The sequence below is a fragment of the Ochlerotatus camptorhynchus genome, unplaced genomic scaffold (genome assembly GCF_037179485.1).
Source record: "Ochlerotatus camptorhynchus isolate MF236.1 unplaced genomic scaffold, CSIRO-AGI_Acam_v1.1 ptg000324l, whole genome shotgun sequence".
Classification (NCBI taxonomy): domain Eukaryota; kingdom Metazoa; phylum Arthropoda; class Insecta; order Diptera; family Culicidae; genus Ochlerotatus; species Ochlerotatus camptorhynchus.
This window is the reverse complement of record NW_027040812.1, coordinates 772,531-790,002: the sequence shown is the minus strand read 5'-3', so window position 1 is coordinate 790,002 and position 17,472 is coordinate 772,531. Positions and strand designations below refer to the sequence as shown.

General features: G+C 40.3%; 1 protein-coding gene across 1 annotated transcript; it reads left to right on the top strand.

Annotated features, from left to right (window-relative positions):
- Positions 1-635: 635 nt before the first annotated feature.
- VGAT (vesicular GABA transporter) lies at positions 636-12,263 on the top strand. Its single transcript, XM_065229968.1, has 5 exons — positions 636-755; positions 1,532-2,003; positions 2,068-2,233; positions 2,537-2,660; positions 9,868-12,263. Exons 2-5 carry the CDS (start codon positions 1,787-1,789, stop codon positions 11,050-11,052), a joined length of 1,692 nt encoding a protein of 563 aa, XP_065086040.1. The 5' UTR covers positions 636-755; positions 1,532-1,786; the 3' UTR covers positions 11,053-12,263.
- Positions 12,264-17,472: the final 5,209 nt, after the last annotated feature.

Genomic DNA, 17,472 nt, shown 5'->3' with positions numbered 1-17,472 from the left:
CTAGTATCAATGGCAAAGCAGTCTTGAGCAGGGTTTTATGAATGTTGTTTTATAGTAGCTTTGTAGTATTTTATAAAACTTAAAATGTTATTTGGGCTTAATGTTGTTGCTAAGCAGTCCAATTTTGGCTGACAGAGGGGCGCGCCTTCGGATGGTGTTTCAAGGAGGGTATAAATAGCGGGACATTTCAATAAGAGTCGGATCCTTGCGTTAAATGCAAGAATGACAACTGTTAAAAAAAATGAATACTTCATCATTTCTCTATAGTGATGGAATAATACGACATGCACTAAACTAAGGACTGGAAACTGGTTGCAGTGGTGTTAGGTCCCTAACAGAGGAAAAAACACTAGTACAATTGCTCTAAATGTCGTTTGGTTAAGGTGTACGATTGTCTATAGAACGAATGGTAGAATAAAACCTTCAATAAATATTAAATAGTCAAGATCAACGACCGAATCGAATAATTATCTCACGTTTTCTATTCGCTACCAACCAGGCACAGCATCCTTTATCTCGATTTCATCCTGTCATCCTTTATCCAGACGTCTCCCTCCAACCTCCATCTGGGCCCATCCAGTTTCGACGACAGGCTACCACATCACGAGAGCAGTCATTTTCCTCCAAAATGGCACTCTAATCGGTAGTAGTCACGCTCCGCAAAGAAATCGCCCCGGAATAAAGCACACTGCTTCGGTTCGTTTCCACCAGTGCAAAAGTGATAATTCGTTGGTAGTTCCATCGTTGAATCAAATGTAAGTAAAATTTGATCGCGAAAAATGGAGAAAATAGGCGAAAAGTGCACTTTTCAATTCCGTAACTTGACTCCCCTTGATGGTGGAAAAATTTCATTCAGCAGCCGACCCCTTCCCCCATCCGTCTCACGCGCCAGGCTTTTCGTCCGATTTTACGAAGGGTGCAACATCCTGCTTCCTTGTTGATACCGTGTACCTTTTTATAGAGATGTGTGTCACGAGACGTGCGATGCTCCCCTCTCGGATTGTTGGGTGGTGATTCTTGCTTCACGCTACCATTGGCAGTGTGTAGTGATGCTTCTGGTGGTGATGAAACGTATTTTGGGACTTTGAAGGCAGAGAAAAAATCGATCGGCTACCGTTTTAGTGTGGACTATGGTGGCCGCCGATGTTTTAAGGTGCTTCATTAAAGGGGTGGTTTTTTAATAAGCTTCGAAGGATGAATGCATATTTTTAATTTTAATTACGTTGCAATTAGGAAGAATTATTAATTACTCTACTTCATTATACAATCAGAATCTAAATCAGTTATCAATCGGGTGAAAGTCAGAATTAAACTCAATTGAAGCCGCAACGTCGTCCAACAATGAGAAGCGTGAAAAATGATAAATTCAAAAATATTAATAAGTTAATGTTTCATCTATAATATTTTTAAAACGATATTAACGAAAAATGAGCCTTCATTATTTTCATATATTTTTGATCTAAGTGCAATTGGAACTATTGTTGTTGCTCAAATGTTATTCCAAAGAGTTAAAATATTTTTTACTTTACAGTTATCTTCACCGGTTAACATCGTGGTCGAGGTAGCGAACGCATCAAATCATCATTAAAATCACTAAAAGTCTTCCAAATAAATATATATATATATTAGATTATAATACTCTAAACAATAACTTAAGCTGTACAAGTATATAGTGATCAGATAAAAAGAAGAAGATTGTATTTACTATAAGAAACAAAACACTAACTCATAAGTTAGCCACTAAATAGTAACAAATTCAAAGCATAAAGAAATCATATCGGAAAAGATGTCTTTCCTGAACAACCTTCGCGCGATACCTCTGCCACCGGTGAAGAACGTCCTGAACGTGGCCATGCAGACCGCACGCCAGACGATTCCATCAAAGAACAAACAAAGCGATTACGAACAACCCGGTGGAGCGGACATTGGTCCGGATGCCGGCGTGCGGTCACCACCGCAAGTACCACCTAGGCCACAGAATGTCCACTTTGCTGAGTCCGATGGTAAGTTTGAGGCGAAGATTTCACCTTGTGGCATAGATTCTCACCACAACGTTATTTACTACAGGAGACACTGGTGGAACGACCGAATTGAATCCGCTAAATCCATTCACTAATCCCAAGGCGTATCATCAGGAAGGGGCGGAACAACCGAACGCCGGGCAATACCAGGAAACGGGCTTCAACCAACCGAGCGATTTCGAGAACGGCTACCAAGCGGGCGGCTACCCCAGGTAAGCTGCAAGTTTTCCCCAATATTAATGCGCATTACAGATTCGATTTGTGCTGAAAAGCACACACAACAAAATCCACACGTAGCATATGGGATTTGAGCTAAATAGCTACAAGCTTAAAAACTCAGTTGTTTATTTCGGTTACCTCTGATATAGGATATGTAAGCAATTAACTTTCTCAAACCCGACCATCAATTGTCTTAAATCTGGCACATGATTTCAAGTAATTTTATAGCCATTCGTTGTGGAGAATGGCAAGAAAAAGCACGTGTTAGCACTATTGAAAATCATCACCTTTTGCAGACAGGGGAGTGTTCAGTCATATGGATCCGATAGTACATTTGCTGGTGGATGCGAGGGCGAAGCAGCAGGAGGAATGAAAATCAACGAGTATCAGGCAGCGTGGAACGTCACCAACGCCATCCAGGTAAGAGAATAATTGACACATTCTACGTGACTTTACAACGGTTTTTGCCTGGTTTGTGACAGTTTTTGAACTGTAACTGAAAACAATGAAAAGTGGCCTCTAGACATTATTGCACTAATTACTAATTGATCAAGAGTTTCTGATTTGAGTAGCTCAAAACGTGTTGGTGTTGAGTAGTGTAGTTGAGAAGTGCAAAACGTTGTAACATAACGTGACATAATTGCTCACCAAATCACTTTGAGTTACCCATTTCATAAACTCTTGATTCAGTATTATTGTAAATTTATCACACTTTCCAAATCTGCAATAATATTTTGGGGTTAGCTATAATTTTTTCGGTTACAGTACAAAAACCGTCAAAAAATCAAAAAAAAATATAGCTCGAAATTTACAAATGGTTCGGGAAATAGAGACAATCCTAGCATTAAGCATGGGACAAGGATATCAAGCATGAGCATGAGCATGATTGACCGCTCACGGTTGGTACTCTGTTATTGCCAGATCAGCTGTAATTACACAGAGAACCAATAGACGATGCTTGGGACTAGAATTCATCCTTAATGTGTAAAAACTAATGATCTAAAACTAGGAAATACCAGCGCCGGCCGCGCCCTAACGCAGGTTTAGAAAATAATGAGTTCACGGAGAAAAAATACTACCCTTAATTTGAGTTCTTTTAACTTAATCTCTCACTTCATAGAATTTTTTTTTAATATCACATCAAAGTGGATGCGCTTCAATCGTGTCGAACATATGGTGTAATATTACTTGCCAAAAAGGACAAAATTATCATTAATACAGTGCATGAACAGACATTATGCTGCTTTTAAGGTGATTCCCCGTAGCGTCCTTTTTCGTGTTACACTTAGCAATTTCACATGTGAAAATATTAAGCTTTCTGTGAATGCACGTAGCTGAAACTACTACTTGTTGTTTGCTGCGGAGAAGCAAGCAATGTCTGAAATTTACAGATGCATAAACCTCGTAGATCTTGAGTTGTGTGCTCATGAAATTGTGAGGTGTGATGGAAAAATGGACTCCACAAGGAAACACCTTAATGCATTTGTTTATTTTTGTGGCCATAAAAATTACATGAGATTTTCGACATGATTTGAAGTGCATCCTCTTGGATGTCATATTAAAATTTATGTTTTGCTGTGTTGCACTCGTTATTGTTGTCAATAAAGGAACAAGAGAAACGACCCAACGATATAGTTCAACCCAATTAGTTACTTTTGAGTAAATTGCATATTCTCAAATGTACATGAATTAAGCTTAATTTTGGGTAGAATATACTTAAGAGTAAGTATTTTTTGCTACTGCTGCTAAATGGAAACTGCTATACGTGATGTACTCAAATTTGGGTTATTGGGCTGAACCCGGCAATTGAGGGAAAAGTACTAAATTTTGGGTAGTTTTTCATATCCGTGTAGGAATGTATTGATGTGACACTTGCTTTGATGGAAGCCGAGGAGTCCTCTGCACTTCCACCAGCAATTACTGGGATATTGGGTAAGAGAGTTGGGTTTGCAGCAGGGTTCGTTTTGGTAAACGATAAGATGAATTGATGTCCTAACGATCTTATAACGCGAGGAGCTAGGGATTTAACCCACGGTCTTCTGCAACTAGGCAAAGGAGCTCCTTTTTAATCATCGAGTTGCTATTATTACCATTTAGTTTTTTCCTTGATTTGTTTTCCGTCGATCTTGTTTTCCGTGCCGAGCTCCAATGCTACCGACGCCAGGGAGGCATCTCGCACACCTGGACCCTACCTATCGACCCATCAACTCATGAGCCGGGGACCAACGGCTTTACTTCCCTTCCGAAGGAAGGCGTCATCAGAGATGTTATGCCTTAGAATATCCCGGCGGCGCCGACTGGGATTGAACCCCTGCTGGGGTGAGAGGCAATCACGCTTACCACTACACCACCGGATTTCACCGGATGACGGAGTTTGACGTCACACTCCTTCAACCATTTAAACAGCGGGAGAACGAAAGAGATGAGAAATTCACTGAGCCTTACATATTTGTATCTCATTGATGGATTTTCAGTAGGCCGATTTGGCAGCACATCACGCCCCTGCCCGTTTCAGCCTTCATATTAAAAGATAGGGTAGGATGGTTCAAAACGCACCCCTGGAGTAAAATGGACCGGCGCTGTTTTTTCTGATTGTCAATTCGTGAATTTAACAATCAGCATTGCTAGTTCAGTGCTTGAACTAACAATCAGGCACATGATATTTCCAGAATTAGTAATAGGAAAGCAAAGAAAAACCGCACGAGGCCATTTTACCACAGGGTTGCATTATGGGCTGTTCTCCCCTACCGATGGTCAGCCCCTATCTGCTGATGCTTGCTTATATCAAATTTGTTTATTATCCAGTTCCAACCTGGATTGGGTATCAAGTTAGGGTCTGCTTGTTTTCTAGCAATCGTCAGTTTGATCGTTTGTTTTGACGTAGGACTACGTCTGTGATTTCTATATGGGGTACTCTTTGTGAAAACCGCAATTGGAACATGTAACATAATTATGAAAGATTTTGAACGTTAATAACTCAGCTGCTCCTGGAAAAATTTCAATAATTTTATCACAATCGATCAGATATATTTCTACGCATCTGAATTTAAGACTTTATCATTTTTCAAAATGGCGAAAAGCAATTTCCCTAACACTGATTTCAAAGCTGAATTCCATCCGGACTCACCAAACGGTGTTTATACAATCACCGCGTGGTGAGTGGTGGTGTTCTTCAGTACACAACGGAGGGCTCCCCACTAGCTAACAAGGCTGGCCTCAACCGCTGATCGGATTCAGTTCCAATCATCGTATGTGGTGGTGTCCAGTCGTCGGCATCATCTGCAGCACCAGCAGTGCTTTCGGCGTATGGCGTTGAACATTGTTCTCCAGTACACAACGAAAGGCTGCCTGCAAGCAGTGAGCTGCAGTCCACATGAACATCAATAGAAGGAGATAAAAAGCTGCACCGCTATTGATCGGAATCAGTAGCTCTTCGTGAGTCGCTGTGGGCCATCTATGCCAAGCACGTCACCCTCATTCCAAACAACATACAGTTCACCAGCCTCATCTGTGTTTAATACCCTAATAGCTCAGCATTACTCAACCATCACGACGAAGCGGTCCTTTTCAGGACCACCATAAATTTGTAAAAGAGTATTTTTTTGGAAATTTGTCAAGATCATCAATCGGATGTCATTTTCCATATCAAGATGGAACTGGAATTAGGGCGTAACAGCTTTTGTAAACAATGACTTCTCTCGATGATGTCTTGAAAGTCAAGGCTCGTCCCGCGCAAATGAACATCACCAACAGGTTGGGTAAGACTTCCTTTACCCGACGGATTGCGTGGGCGTGCTTTGATTTCCTAACAATCATCGAGAGAAGTCATTGTTTACAAAAGCTGGGGGTCCTAGCGTCAATTTGTCGATAACATGTTTGTCAGGAATTATTGCATTTGCGCTATTTTTTTTAGTTCACTTCAGTTTTTTTTAAATTTGGGGTTACTTTGATAATGCTCGATGAATGTAGAAAAAATGGGTGAAACTCAAACAATTCAGTTCTTTAAATTTGAAACTTTGAATGATTATGTAATCAGAAAACATCATAAGCAATAAGAATACAACATTGAATTTGCGATGGCTTTATCGGAAATACATTTCATAAGTGATGGTTTGAGCGCTTTTTTCAAACAGGCGAGAAACACGAAAATTGTTTTTTTAATATGTTTATAAAATATATAGCACATACCATATAAAAACTATATACGATATCAACGGAGATCAGTGTTCACTCGGCTGTCGACAAAAGCAGGCCACTCTAGATGTGTCATACGCGATCGTCTGTTTTCTTGGCAGCAACCATTGGCGTTGACGGCGACTCTGTAGCTCTTTACTCCTATGAGAAAATCCATAAGCAAACGTCAGACTGTGCGTGAAACATGGCGGACTTTGTACTATCCTTTCACTCCACCGAAAATTCCCATAAGAAACTGTCTATATTTGCTGAAAGAGCAAATTTTTCGACGGTGCCGTCAACGCCAATTGTGTGGTCCTCCTCATTGTTCTTCATCAGCAGTTCTTTCGGTCGCTGCGTCGTCGACTTTGGAAAGCAACCGTTTCGTGATGAGTGTGTGAGTGCTGACCACGTTTTGCGTCCATTGCTGCAATGGACGCGCTCTGACCCTCGTTGGCGTACAACAATTTGCCATACAATGAAACTACTGGAAGCGGCTCCATTTCTGATGGAGGAGGCTTTTTGGATAGCGGAAGATAATGTGTTTATTGTGTTGTACCTTTTGACTATAGTTTTAAGATGTATTGTATAGTGACCAAGAATCCTCGGCTCTGTAAAGTTAATTCGGTTGAGCCTTATCAAATAAATAAATAAACAAAAAAAAATCAACGGAGATACTCTAAACTACAATATAATTACCCGCATTATCAAAGATACCCCGTTTTACGGTACCGACAAAGCTGGTTAGGTAAAAGTGACATGGCAGTTGGATACCTGCTGATTTCTAGTACCTATTGATAAGTATATAAGTCGTAGCTAAAAGATGGTGTGGAGTACTTGGCACTGATGAAGTCTGCAAGTAGTAGACGAAATACGAGTATCTGTCAAAAGATAAGCAATTATAGCGGAATTAAAACGAAACAAATCATCACGCTCAAAAAGCTGTCCATAAAGGGATTCCTTTGAGAGGTTCGACAAAATTAAAAGATTTACATAAAATCTGTCAATTTTGCTTCCGTATCCGTTTGTTAGTGATGTCACTCCACAGAAGCTTTTACATTGGTCTATTTTTGATTTGTGATGTCGCTCTCACAGACTGCAAAATAGAATGCCTGACACTGCTAAACATGTATCTATCTATAATTCTATATCAGTGCCAACATTTCAAAGGGGCGTAATTGCATTTGTAAACAATGGCTTTAGCCGTCCATTTCTCGCGAATAAAAGCTCACTCATGAAAAATAATGACACCAATAGAGGCAGTGTTGGAAAAATATCAAAAAAATCAAATCTCACCAAAGCCCAAGATCACGCTTGATTTTCGTAGACAAAAATCAACAAGCACACAACTGCGGTTGATATTGCAAGCTGTGATGTTGCAGCTCGGAATATCAAGCTAACAAATCTCTCCAAACTGAGGTGAGATTGAGTTTCATGATTTTTGCTTTGCACCCGAACGCAACCAAAACTTCCCTAACGGCTGGTAGCAGTCGCTTTGTGTCTGCCATTAGTGAAGAGATAAAAGAGGAAGCATTATTATACCTTCTCTTTCTAAGAAAACGAGGTATAACGGAATGATTTTTGCGTCGATTCAACTCTCAGCTTCAACTTTACACGTTGTGAATAGTCTCGCAATATCAAAGGAGCTTGTAAAATCAATATCAAGCATTATATTTTGCTCCAATATCACGCGTGATATTGAGAGCGTATTAGAGTGGAAAAATATCAATTTGCTAATGATCATGCCATCACTGGATAGAGGAATGCTTCCTCTGCCATCTAGCATTGTTATTTTGAAGGAGAGAGCTTTAAGATGGGAGATATCGACAGCTAAAGCCATTGTTTACAAAAGCAATTACGCCCCTTTGAAATGTTGGCACTGATATATGCATTTAGATTAACATCCGAAGTCCCTCATTTTTTACACATTCTGCACAAAAGATACTTTCTACCCCATCCTATTCATAAAAAAAAAACGAGAAATCATGTCAGGGGCGGGGTTTAGAAACTATTTTTTGTGCAGAATATGTAAAAAGGAGGGACTTCAGATGTATTTTTTTTTTTGCATAAAACGAGGGGTTTTGCATGTTAATTTAAATGCATATATAGGGGTACCAGACATATTTTGCACTGCACTGTCCCCTGTGAACAATTAACGGAAAACATATTATGTGTGGTTTCCGATATTTGTCGCCGCAAACAGCAGTGACATACGATGGACAATGAATGCAGAAGCTTGACAAAATGGCTAATTCCGTCACGAGAAAAACTAGTAATTGCTATGTGTGTAGGATATTGGTTGGGAAACACATGGTTGATGTACATTTTTATGCTGGCAATAATGGTCGGTACGGTTAGTTATAAACGACATTCCAGTATTTAAAAAAAATTTTATCAGTCCCTCATTTTTAGTCTGGTAAGTATGATATTTATGTTCATTTTTCAGATTTCCATTAATTAGGATTTTATAGGAATGGCATACCTTAAGATAATAAACTGCATTTCAGCTAATTGATTCAACGATTAATGGAACAGAGTAATGGTGTCTTTGAGAGAAGTGTAAAACAATACTCACTAGGGTTTAATTTTATATGATGCTGATGCATCGTGTTATTGGATACTCTTTTAACCATGAGCTCCAATTGGTATTAAATCTCGAACACGAATGTCGGACTGTTTTGTAATGTATTTTTTTTTATTATAATCACTTTAACACTCTTGCGTCATTCGTGACTTCTTCAGCGATTAGATTTGAACTCAAGACTTTTACGTAAGATATATGCATGTTATCCACTATCCCGGGCCGTCCCATAAAGCCTATCTCGTGTTATAAACATCTCTATCATCGAAATATTCTATTTCATGAGCACATTTTTACAATGACCGCTCCCAACGAGAGATCTACCTACAATTTAAAAATGAATGGTTTTAACATAAATTTACTTTGCAAAACATTTGAAATTTCCAAAACGGCAATTTGTAGTTGAGATCAAATTGACCCCAGGGCAAGACAACGTCTTTTCTATGGCACAGACGAAGGGTTTGCAATCAGGGTCGGTATTAAAAGTTAATCCGAGTTGCAGCTTACCGCAATTAACAAACTCAAAAAACGACGAAATCAAAAAAGTAGGATATGACTATTTACCACTCAAATAAAATACTCAGAAAAATTAAGAAACATTCTACAAGACATCAAAATGCTGCACTCAATAGTTTTGCCGAAAATGGCCATGTCCCACGTTTTTTGGTTTCACCCCATTGTGACACACCGTGAGGAGGCACCGTTATGCAGCATTTGGTGGAAGCGCATGGTCCTTATCTAGAGTTTGGTGCAAAGTTATAAAAACTGATTTCGTACATCAAAACGGGCAACTTTCTCAAAGGCACCACTATCCTAGCCGTGAATGAAACGAATATTTAGCTGAGAATACTAACACTGTGTCACCTTCCACAGGGTATGTTCATCGTATCGCTTCCATTTGCTGTTCTACGCGGCGGCTACTGGGCCATCATCGCCATGGTCGGCATTGCGTATATTTGCTGTTACACAGGAAAAATTTTGGTGCAGTGCCTGTACGAGCCGGATCCGCAAACCGGTGAACCCGTTCGAGTTCGGGACAGCTACGTAGCGATCGCGAAGGTTTGCTTCGGTAAGAAAATCGGTGCCCGGGTGGTAAGTATAGCGCAGATCATCGAACTGCTGATGACCTGCATTCTGTATGTGGTAGTCTGCGGTGATCTGATGGCCGGATCGTTCCCCGATGGTGCCCTGGACACCAGATCGTGGATGATGCTGTGCGGTGTATTCCTACTACCATTGGCTTTCCTCAAGTCGCTTCACCATGTCTCGTTGCTCTCATTCTGGTGCACGATGGCGCATTTGTTGATCAATGCGATCATCGTCGGCTACTGTCTGTTGGAGATTGGCGACTGGGGATGGAGTAAGGTCAAGTGGCGAATGGATTTTGAAAATTTTCCAATTTCGCTTGGTGTTATTGTCTTCTCCTACACGTCGCAAATCTTCCTCCCGACACTGGAAGGAAACATGGAGGACCGTTCCAAATTCAACTGGATGCTCGATTGGTCACATATCGCCGCAGCTGCATTTAAAGCCCTTTTTGGTTACATTTGCTTCCTGACGTTCCAAAATGACACCCAGCAGGTGATTACAAACAATCTGCATTCACCTTCCTTCAAAGGTTTGGTCAATTTCTGTCTGGTGATCAAAGCAGTCCTCAGTTATCCACTGCCATTCTTTGCTGCGTGTGAACTGTTGGAACGAGCGTTCTTCCGCGGAAAACCAAAGACCATGTTTCCTATAGTTTGGGAACTGGATGGGGACTTGAAGGTTTGGGGTTTGGCATGGAGACTGACTGTCATTCTTGGAACGATCATGATGGCTATTTTTATTCCGCACTTCTCGATCCTCATGGGTTTCATTGGCAGCTTCACGGGTACGATGTTAAGCTTCATCTGGCCGTGTTACTTCCATCTGAAACTCAAGGGTCACCTCTTGGATCAGAAGCAGCGAGCGTGCGATTATTTTATCATATTTTTGGGCGTTTTATTTGGCGTTGTTGGAATCTACGATTCCGGCAGCGCACTGATCAAAGCATTCGAGATTGGTCTTCCGTTCTAAGTATCTTCTGATATCGAACTCCTGTTGTATAGTTTAGAACCAGTTGTTAACTAAATTACGATTATCAGTTCGAATGCTTTTCGTTTAATGACGTAAATTCAGCAAATATATGCATATAGTGTTAATACAATGATTGAACCTACCGGAGCCAAGTTAGGATTAGACCTTCCCAGACAGCATCTAACGTCCGATTCGGAAGGGAAACTAGTTTGAGTTGAATATTGAATGCTAAATCATAGAGTCGTACTGGGTTTACTGCAAGCATTTAAAATTAAGACATATCCTAAGCAAACCAAATGTATAAAACAAGTTTAGAAATCACGCGAGAAAAACACTAGCTTTAAGGAGATTATTCCATTTTATTGTTGAAATCCAGAACAAACCGAAAAAAAATTGATCAATGTCTTCCTAAATGCGTCAAGGATCAGATGAGTTAAATCGTTAGGTAATCCAACTGTCTTCCAGCTTGCAGAACCTGCCAAGGATCTGCAATCAAGCCAAATCATGACTCAACGGATATTAAGAATGCAAACAAATAGCTAGTGATTGAGAGTAATGAATGAAAAATAGTGAGGAACAAAGAATCCAAATGCAATAACTGAACATCGTTACTATTGTAGAAAACCAAACGAGAGGGAAAAAAAAAGAAAACGAAAAGTCAATATACCGTGCAATGACAATAAATGCAGATCAAAGCAAGTCACACAAAAATCAGTATTTAAACACGATATTAATATATTTATCAACCCTATTGTACTATTAATTGAGGAACGAGCAAATAAGCGCCAAAATCCAACCAGATAAGCAAAAAGTGTTAAATTCTACAACCATTAGGACTAGTGGGTATCGGAAAGAAGAGTTTTCGACATTTTAAATTATCCATATAGCCATTGATCAATAACAATCTTACCGAAATCATGTCTTCCAGCAGATGAGAAAAGCGTATTTAAATTCTTTACGTAGAAACAATATTCCAACGTCTTCCGAAATATTAGAAGGATTATTTTTATATTGATTTAAGGCATCAGTTTAATAATATACAAAATCCATTTTCACTGTTGTGGCTCATTTGTCATGTTGATTATTGTTTACGTAAAAAGTAGAAAAGTAATGTTATGTTATATTTAATCGCAGAGTGTTATACAAAGTATGAACTAATTACTGTATTCAAAGGTAAAACTATAGGTGTCCAAATAAATAGTTAATTGAAACCTTTTTGTAGCGATAATTTTGAAAGAACTCCTACCGAAATGATAAGCAAAGGAACGAAACGAAAGCAGTTTTTTTTGGGATTTTCGTAACAATACTGTAGTGTATCTAGTGAAGTCCATAGTTGATGAATGAATAGTATACTGTGATCCATTTTATATTATAGCACATTTATAGCAGTCAGATTAGCTAGCAATAGATAGAAGACTTTTTCATCCGACCGTCGCACAGTGGTGCCAAGGGTATCAAAACACGCGCTTTTTTATTTACGCTGAAATGGTTGATAAAGGTACTAGGTGTCTTGTGAGAAGTTTCTCGGGCTACAACATTCCTTCTTATGGTAAAAGAAAATTAAAGATTAATCCACGTAAAAGTGAGATGCAAAAATTTGTTTTTAATATAATGAGATACAAAATAATTGTGCTAGGCAAAGCTGCAGGGAACATTACTATGAACACTGTTCTCGCCGTTGTCATCTATGATGGCCAAAAGTTGCAGAGCATCCCCGGAGCACACGTCACTTTTGTTTTCATTAGTTCCTTCATGTTGGAAATTAACGGATCGGAGGATTCAAGAAGATCTGTATTCGTGGCTGCTCTAGAAAACTTTCTTGTGTGGTAGATTCTGTATTGCTTGGTATCGTTGTTTCTGCTTTCCTGGGCCTCTTCAGACAGTTGCCCAATGGGTATTAGAAACGAAGAAATCACTTTCGCCTCGTGTATGAGCACTTTATGAACAGACACGGGAAGATAGTACCATGGATATAGATCGACTAGTTTACAAGCCGTTTCTATTCCGTTGCTTTCGAACCTCTCGCAGTTAATTTCTTTTGACGTTTTGATCCCGAGTCATTTTGTTAGTCACTAGAAATAACCCAGGTTGCTTGGTTATCCATTTGTATGCTTCTTTTCACACCTACTCGATAGCAGTCCCGTGGTTTCACAAAATCGCCATTTCAAATTCTGAAAAAGGACAAGTTTCAATGCAAGTATTTCGGTTAAGGGTCATGTGGGGGCGGTCTGGTTTCTTCACCATTTTATTGCATTTTCTTGTACTTTTAATTGCTCAAAGAATGGCCTGCTTTTGCCCGTTTAGAAGTTATTGGTATTGGAAGTTGAGTAATTTCCAACCAAAAAATGTAACTAACTTTTCAAATATTCATGATAGCAATTTGCAGTCTTCTGAAAAGATATGTAATTTGATATTTCTAACATCTTTGTAGAACATGCAAGACATTTGTAAATATTGTAGAAAAAGTTACAGATACAAAACGGATTTTAACGATGTCTCCACAAAAAAAAAACATTATATCTCAACAGTTATAAGAGCTAAAAAGTTTTAGTCTTCAGAAAAGTTGTTTACTGTAATGTTCCCTACAGCTTTGTCAGAAACAATTATGTTGTATCTCATTATAAAAGGTGATACGGTCAAAATTTGGTCAAGGGAAAACGCGTGTAAATCGGTGAAATCGTTTATTTAAAAAATCAAATTAAATTTCTTTTTCAAGTTCAATTAGTATAAAATTCAGGAAAAATATTCAGTTAGGCTTCCGCTTTTCCAAATCCGAATTGCCGGGCCTTACGCTTGACCCCTGCCATCAGATTTTGTACAGCCACCTTGTCCACCTTCTTCGCCGCAGAAAGCCAGTTTGCCTTGAACTGCTGCTCGCCCTTAGCAGTTTTTTTGGTCTTCTTTAGGTTCCGCTTGACAATAGCCCAGTATTTCTCAATTGGGCGGAGCTCTGGCGTGTTGGGAGGGTTCTTGTCCTTGGGAACCACCTGCACGTTGTTGGCGGCGTACCACTCCATGGCCTTTTTACCGTAATGGCAAGATGCCAAATCCGGCCAAAACAGTACGGAACAACCGTGTTTCTTCAGGAAAGGCAGCAGACGTTTATTCAAACACTCTTTCACGTAAATTTCTTGGTTGACAGTCCCGGAAGCTATGAAAATGCTGCTTTTCAAGCCACAGATACAGATGGCTTGCCAAACCAGATATTTCTTTGCGAACTTTGACAGTTTCATGTGCTTGAAAACATCTGCTACCTTTCCCCTTTTTTTTTTGCCGTATAAAACTCCTGTCCCGGAAGCTGCTTGTAGTCGGCTTTGACGTAGGTTTCGTCGTCCATTACCACGCAGTCAAACTTCGTCAGCATCGTCGTGTACAGCCTCCGGGATCGCGCTTTGGCCGTCGTATTTTGTTTATCATCGCGATTTGGAGTCACTACCTTCTTGTAAGTCGATAGTCCGGCTCGTTTTTTGGCTCGATGCACGGTTGTAGACGATACACCCAGCTTATTTGCGGCATCTCGGAGAGAGAGGTTAGGGTTTCGCTTGAAACTACCGGCAACTCTCTTTGTCGTCTCAGCGGCTTCCGGGTTTCGATTTCTTCCCGATCCAGACTTCCTGGCTGTCGACAAACGTTCCCCAAACACTTTAATTACATTTGTAACGGTTGATTTGGCAACTTTTAGCGATTTTGCCAACTTTGCGTGCGATTAGCTCGGATTTTCGCGATGCGCGAGCAAAATTTTGATACGCTGCTCTTCTTGCTTGGACGGCATTTTGGCAACTGAAGAGTGAATTTCAAAATCAAAATAGGAGCAACATTCTACACACACACACCTTCAAAATGAGGGGTGTTCAGGTTTTTTAAATGCAAAATTGAAAGAAATACGTCAAGTTGATATTGACCAAATTTTGACCGTATCACCCTTTATTATAAAAATAAATTTTGCATCTCACTTTTAGGTGGATTAATCTTTAATCTTCTTTTACCATAAGAAGGAGTGTGTAACGCACGCCTCGCGGCCTGCGAGATACGCTTCCTGTCTCTAGAACGAGTGGCTTAAGCGCCACCTCCGAAGAGGACCACTCGTCAAGGTTTGATTTGCCCGGCAAGAAACCCAACCTCAGGGCGGGTTTATGAATGGAAGAGGCCGAAATTTAGTTTAAGAGCGATTCAGCAGACTGAAATTCCATGAGGGATTGAGATCCTTACAAACAGAGGCCGCTTCCAACGGTCTTAAGCGAAAGTTGAAATTAACCGTCGTTCTACCGTAACACAAAAACCCCACTCACATTTATCATCACTGGAGGAACTTTCCCTTTCAGATTTCCTCCCCCGATCCTGACACGTGAGTGCGGAGACTGTTTTCCCAGGCAGACCAACCTAGAGTAAATTCAACTACAGCAAAAGAATACTACAAAAAAATAACGCAAAATAGAACGACCAAAACGTGAAGAATCTAACCAACAAAAATTAACATTGCACACACAATAAATGGACCGCACGGAACTTTTTACATATAGTTTGCACTCTACAGGCACGAAAAACACACCGCGACACTAAGTACACTTAAGTACTAATTACTCGCACTCCCACCTCTTCCACGGTTCAAGTCAAAGTCAACGAGTAGAAGTTCCAGATACCCTCAGATAGGCGTGATTTCAACGGTCATCGTGGCCGGAAGTACGTCAAATTACCGAAGTAATTCAACGACCTTTCAAACGACAATTTTCATCATCTTTCTCCCAAGAACATTCAATGTTACATCTCTTTCCTTGTCATGCAATTTCAGTATACTATCTTGCTCCAATCTATTTTCGGTTATTCTTTTATAAGAGGGAACGGTTCGGATTCGAACCCCGGACTTTAACAAACAGGTAGCGTATTCGGGTCAAATGGAGTGAATTAGCTGAACGTATCGGGAACTTGTTGGTTTTTGTATGACAAGTGTAACTATATATATATATATATGGACGTACGTTCCTTGGCGGTGAATACATTTATGAATTTAATTGTAAAAAACGAACGTTTATGCAATATACTTAAATGTGAAAATTGTATAACAGGAAATCTGTGCAAATAAATAACTAATTAATTAAATGGAAAAGCGTACTTGTTACAAGTGTTGTAGCCCGAGAAACTTCCCAGCAGACACTTAGTACCTTTAATCAACCATTTCAGCGTAAATAAAAAAGCGCGTGTTTTGATACCCTTGGCACCACTGTGCGTCGTGCAGAGCGGATGCACAAATTGTTAATCCCTAATTATTTAATTAAGTATTCTAGTTTAATTAAAACAAGTGTGTAAAGTTATTCCTCCTTTCCTCGCAACATATCAAGTTGGTGACGAGGATAAAACGTGAATAGTCGCGCGTTAGTACGAAGTGAAAGTCGCGAAGCGTGAAACGGTCGCTTACACGTGTTAGGAAACATAACCTCATACATCATCATGTCGACTGGTGATAGTGGAAGCGGTGCAGTTAAGCAGGAGCCGAATGAAGTATTTCCTATCGTTCGAGCTGACATGTTAGGCCCAATCGAGCACTTCGTCGTTGGGGAGAATTTCGAAGAATTCTCCAACCGCCTTGAAATATCCATCCTTGAGAACGACATGAAGGACGAAAAAAAAATCCCCTTGTTAGTTACAGTCTCTGAACCCAGCTTGTACTCAATCGCTACCAGATTGTGTGCCCCGGACGACCCTCGTACAAAGTAGTATGACGATTTTGTCCATCTCCTCAAGGAACATTTGGCTCCTACCACGAATATCGTCGCTGAGAGGTATAAGTTCCGAAAATGTGAGCAGCACGTCTCGCAAAGCATCACGGAGTTTATTATCAGCCTGAAAGCCACCGCTCAACCCTACAAATTCGAAGCGTTTTTGTCGGATTCACTGCGAGATCAGTTCGTCGCAGGCATCCGGGATCAGAGTCTCCGGAAAAAAGTTATTGACAGAGCCGGACCTAACCTTCGACAAAGCGTGTTCGCTAGCCCGAAGTTCGGAAGCAGCCTTGAGTCAGAACAAGGAGATTTCAAGTCAGTTGCCGCAGAAGCTTGGAGCACTTAGGAAGGAAGTACATCAAAAGCCGAAACCGAAACGAAACCATCATGAAAAGGAGGAGAGCAAACTAAGTGGTAGTCAACATTCAACAAAACCATGCTTTCGGTGCAGCCGTCAGCATGATCCGAACACGTGCCCAGCACGCAGCTGGACGTTTTACTCGTGTGGGAAGGTAGGTCATGCTTCCACATACTGTCGGTCGAAAAACAGTCAATTCAAGAAGTCTGGTGGAAGCAATCGAGTCGCTGAAATGTCGGAAGCCGTCGAAGTCCTTCGTCTGAACATGCTGGGTGGTAACATCGAGTTAGTAGAACCGGAAAAGTCGTACCTGTCAAGTCTTGAGCATCAGCCGGTGGAACATCA

Excerpts from the sequence above, each read along its gene's own strand:
- VGAT (XM_065229968.1), top strand. The coding sequence starts at position 1,787 with ATGTCTTTCCTGAACAACCTTCGCGCGATACCTCTGCCACCGGTGAAG. Across the intron at positions 2,004-2,067 it reads CCACTTTGCTGAGTCCGATG|GAGACACTGGTGGAACGACC; the intron begins GTAAGTTTGAGG and ends TATTTACTACAG. Across the intron at positions 2,661-9,867 it reads ACGTCACCAACGCCATCCAG|GGTATGTTCATCGTATCGCT; the intron begins GTAAGAGAATAA and ends CACCTTCCACAG.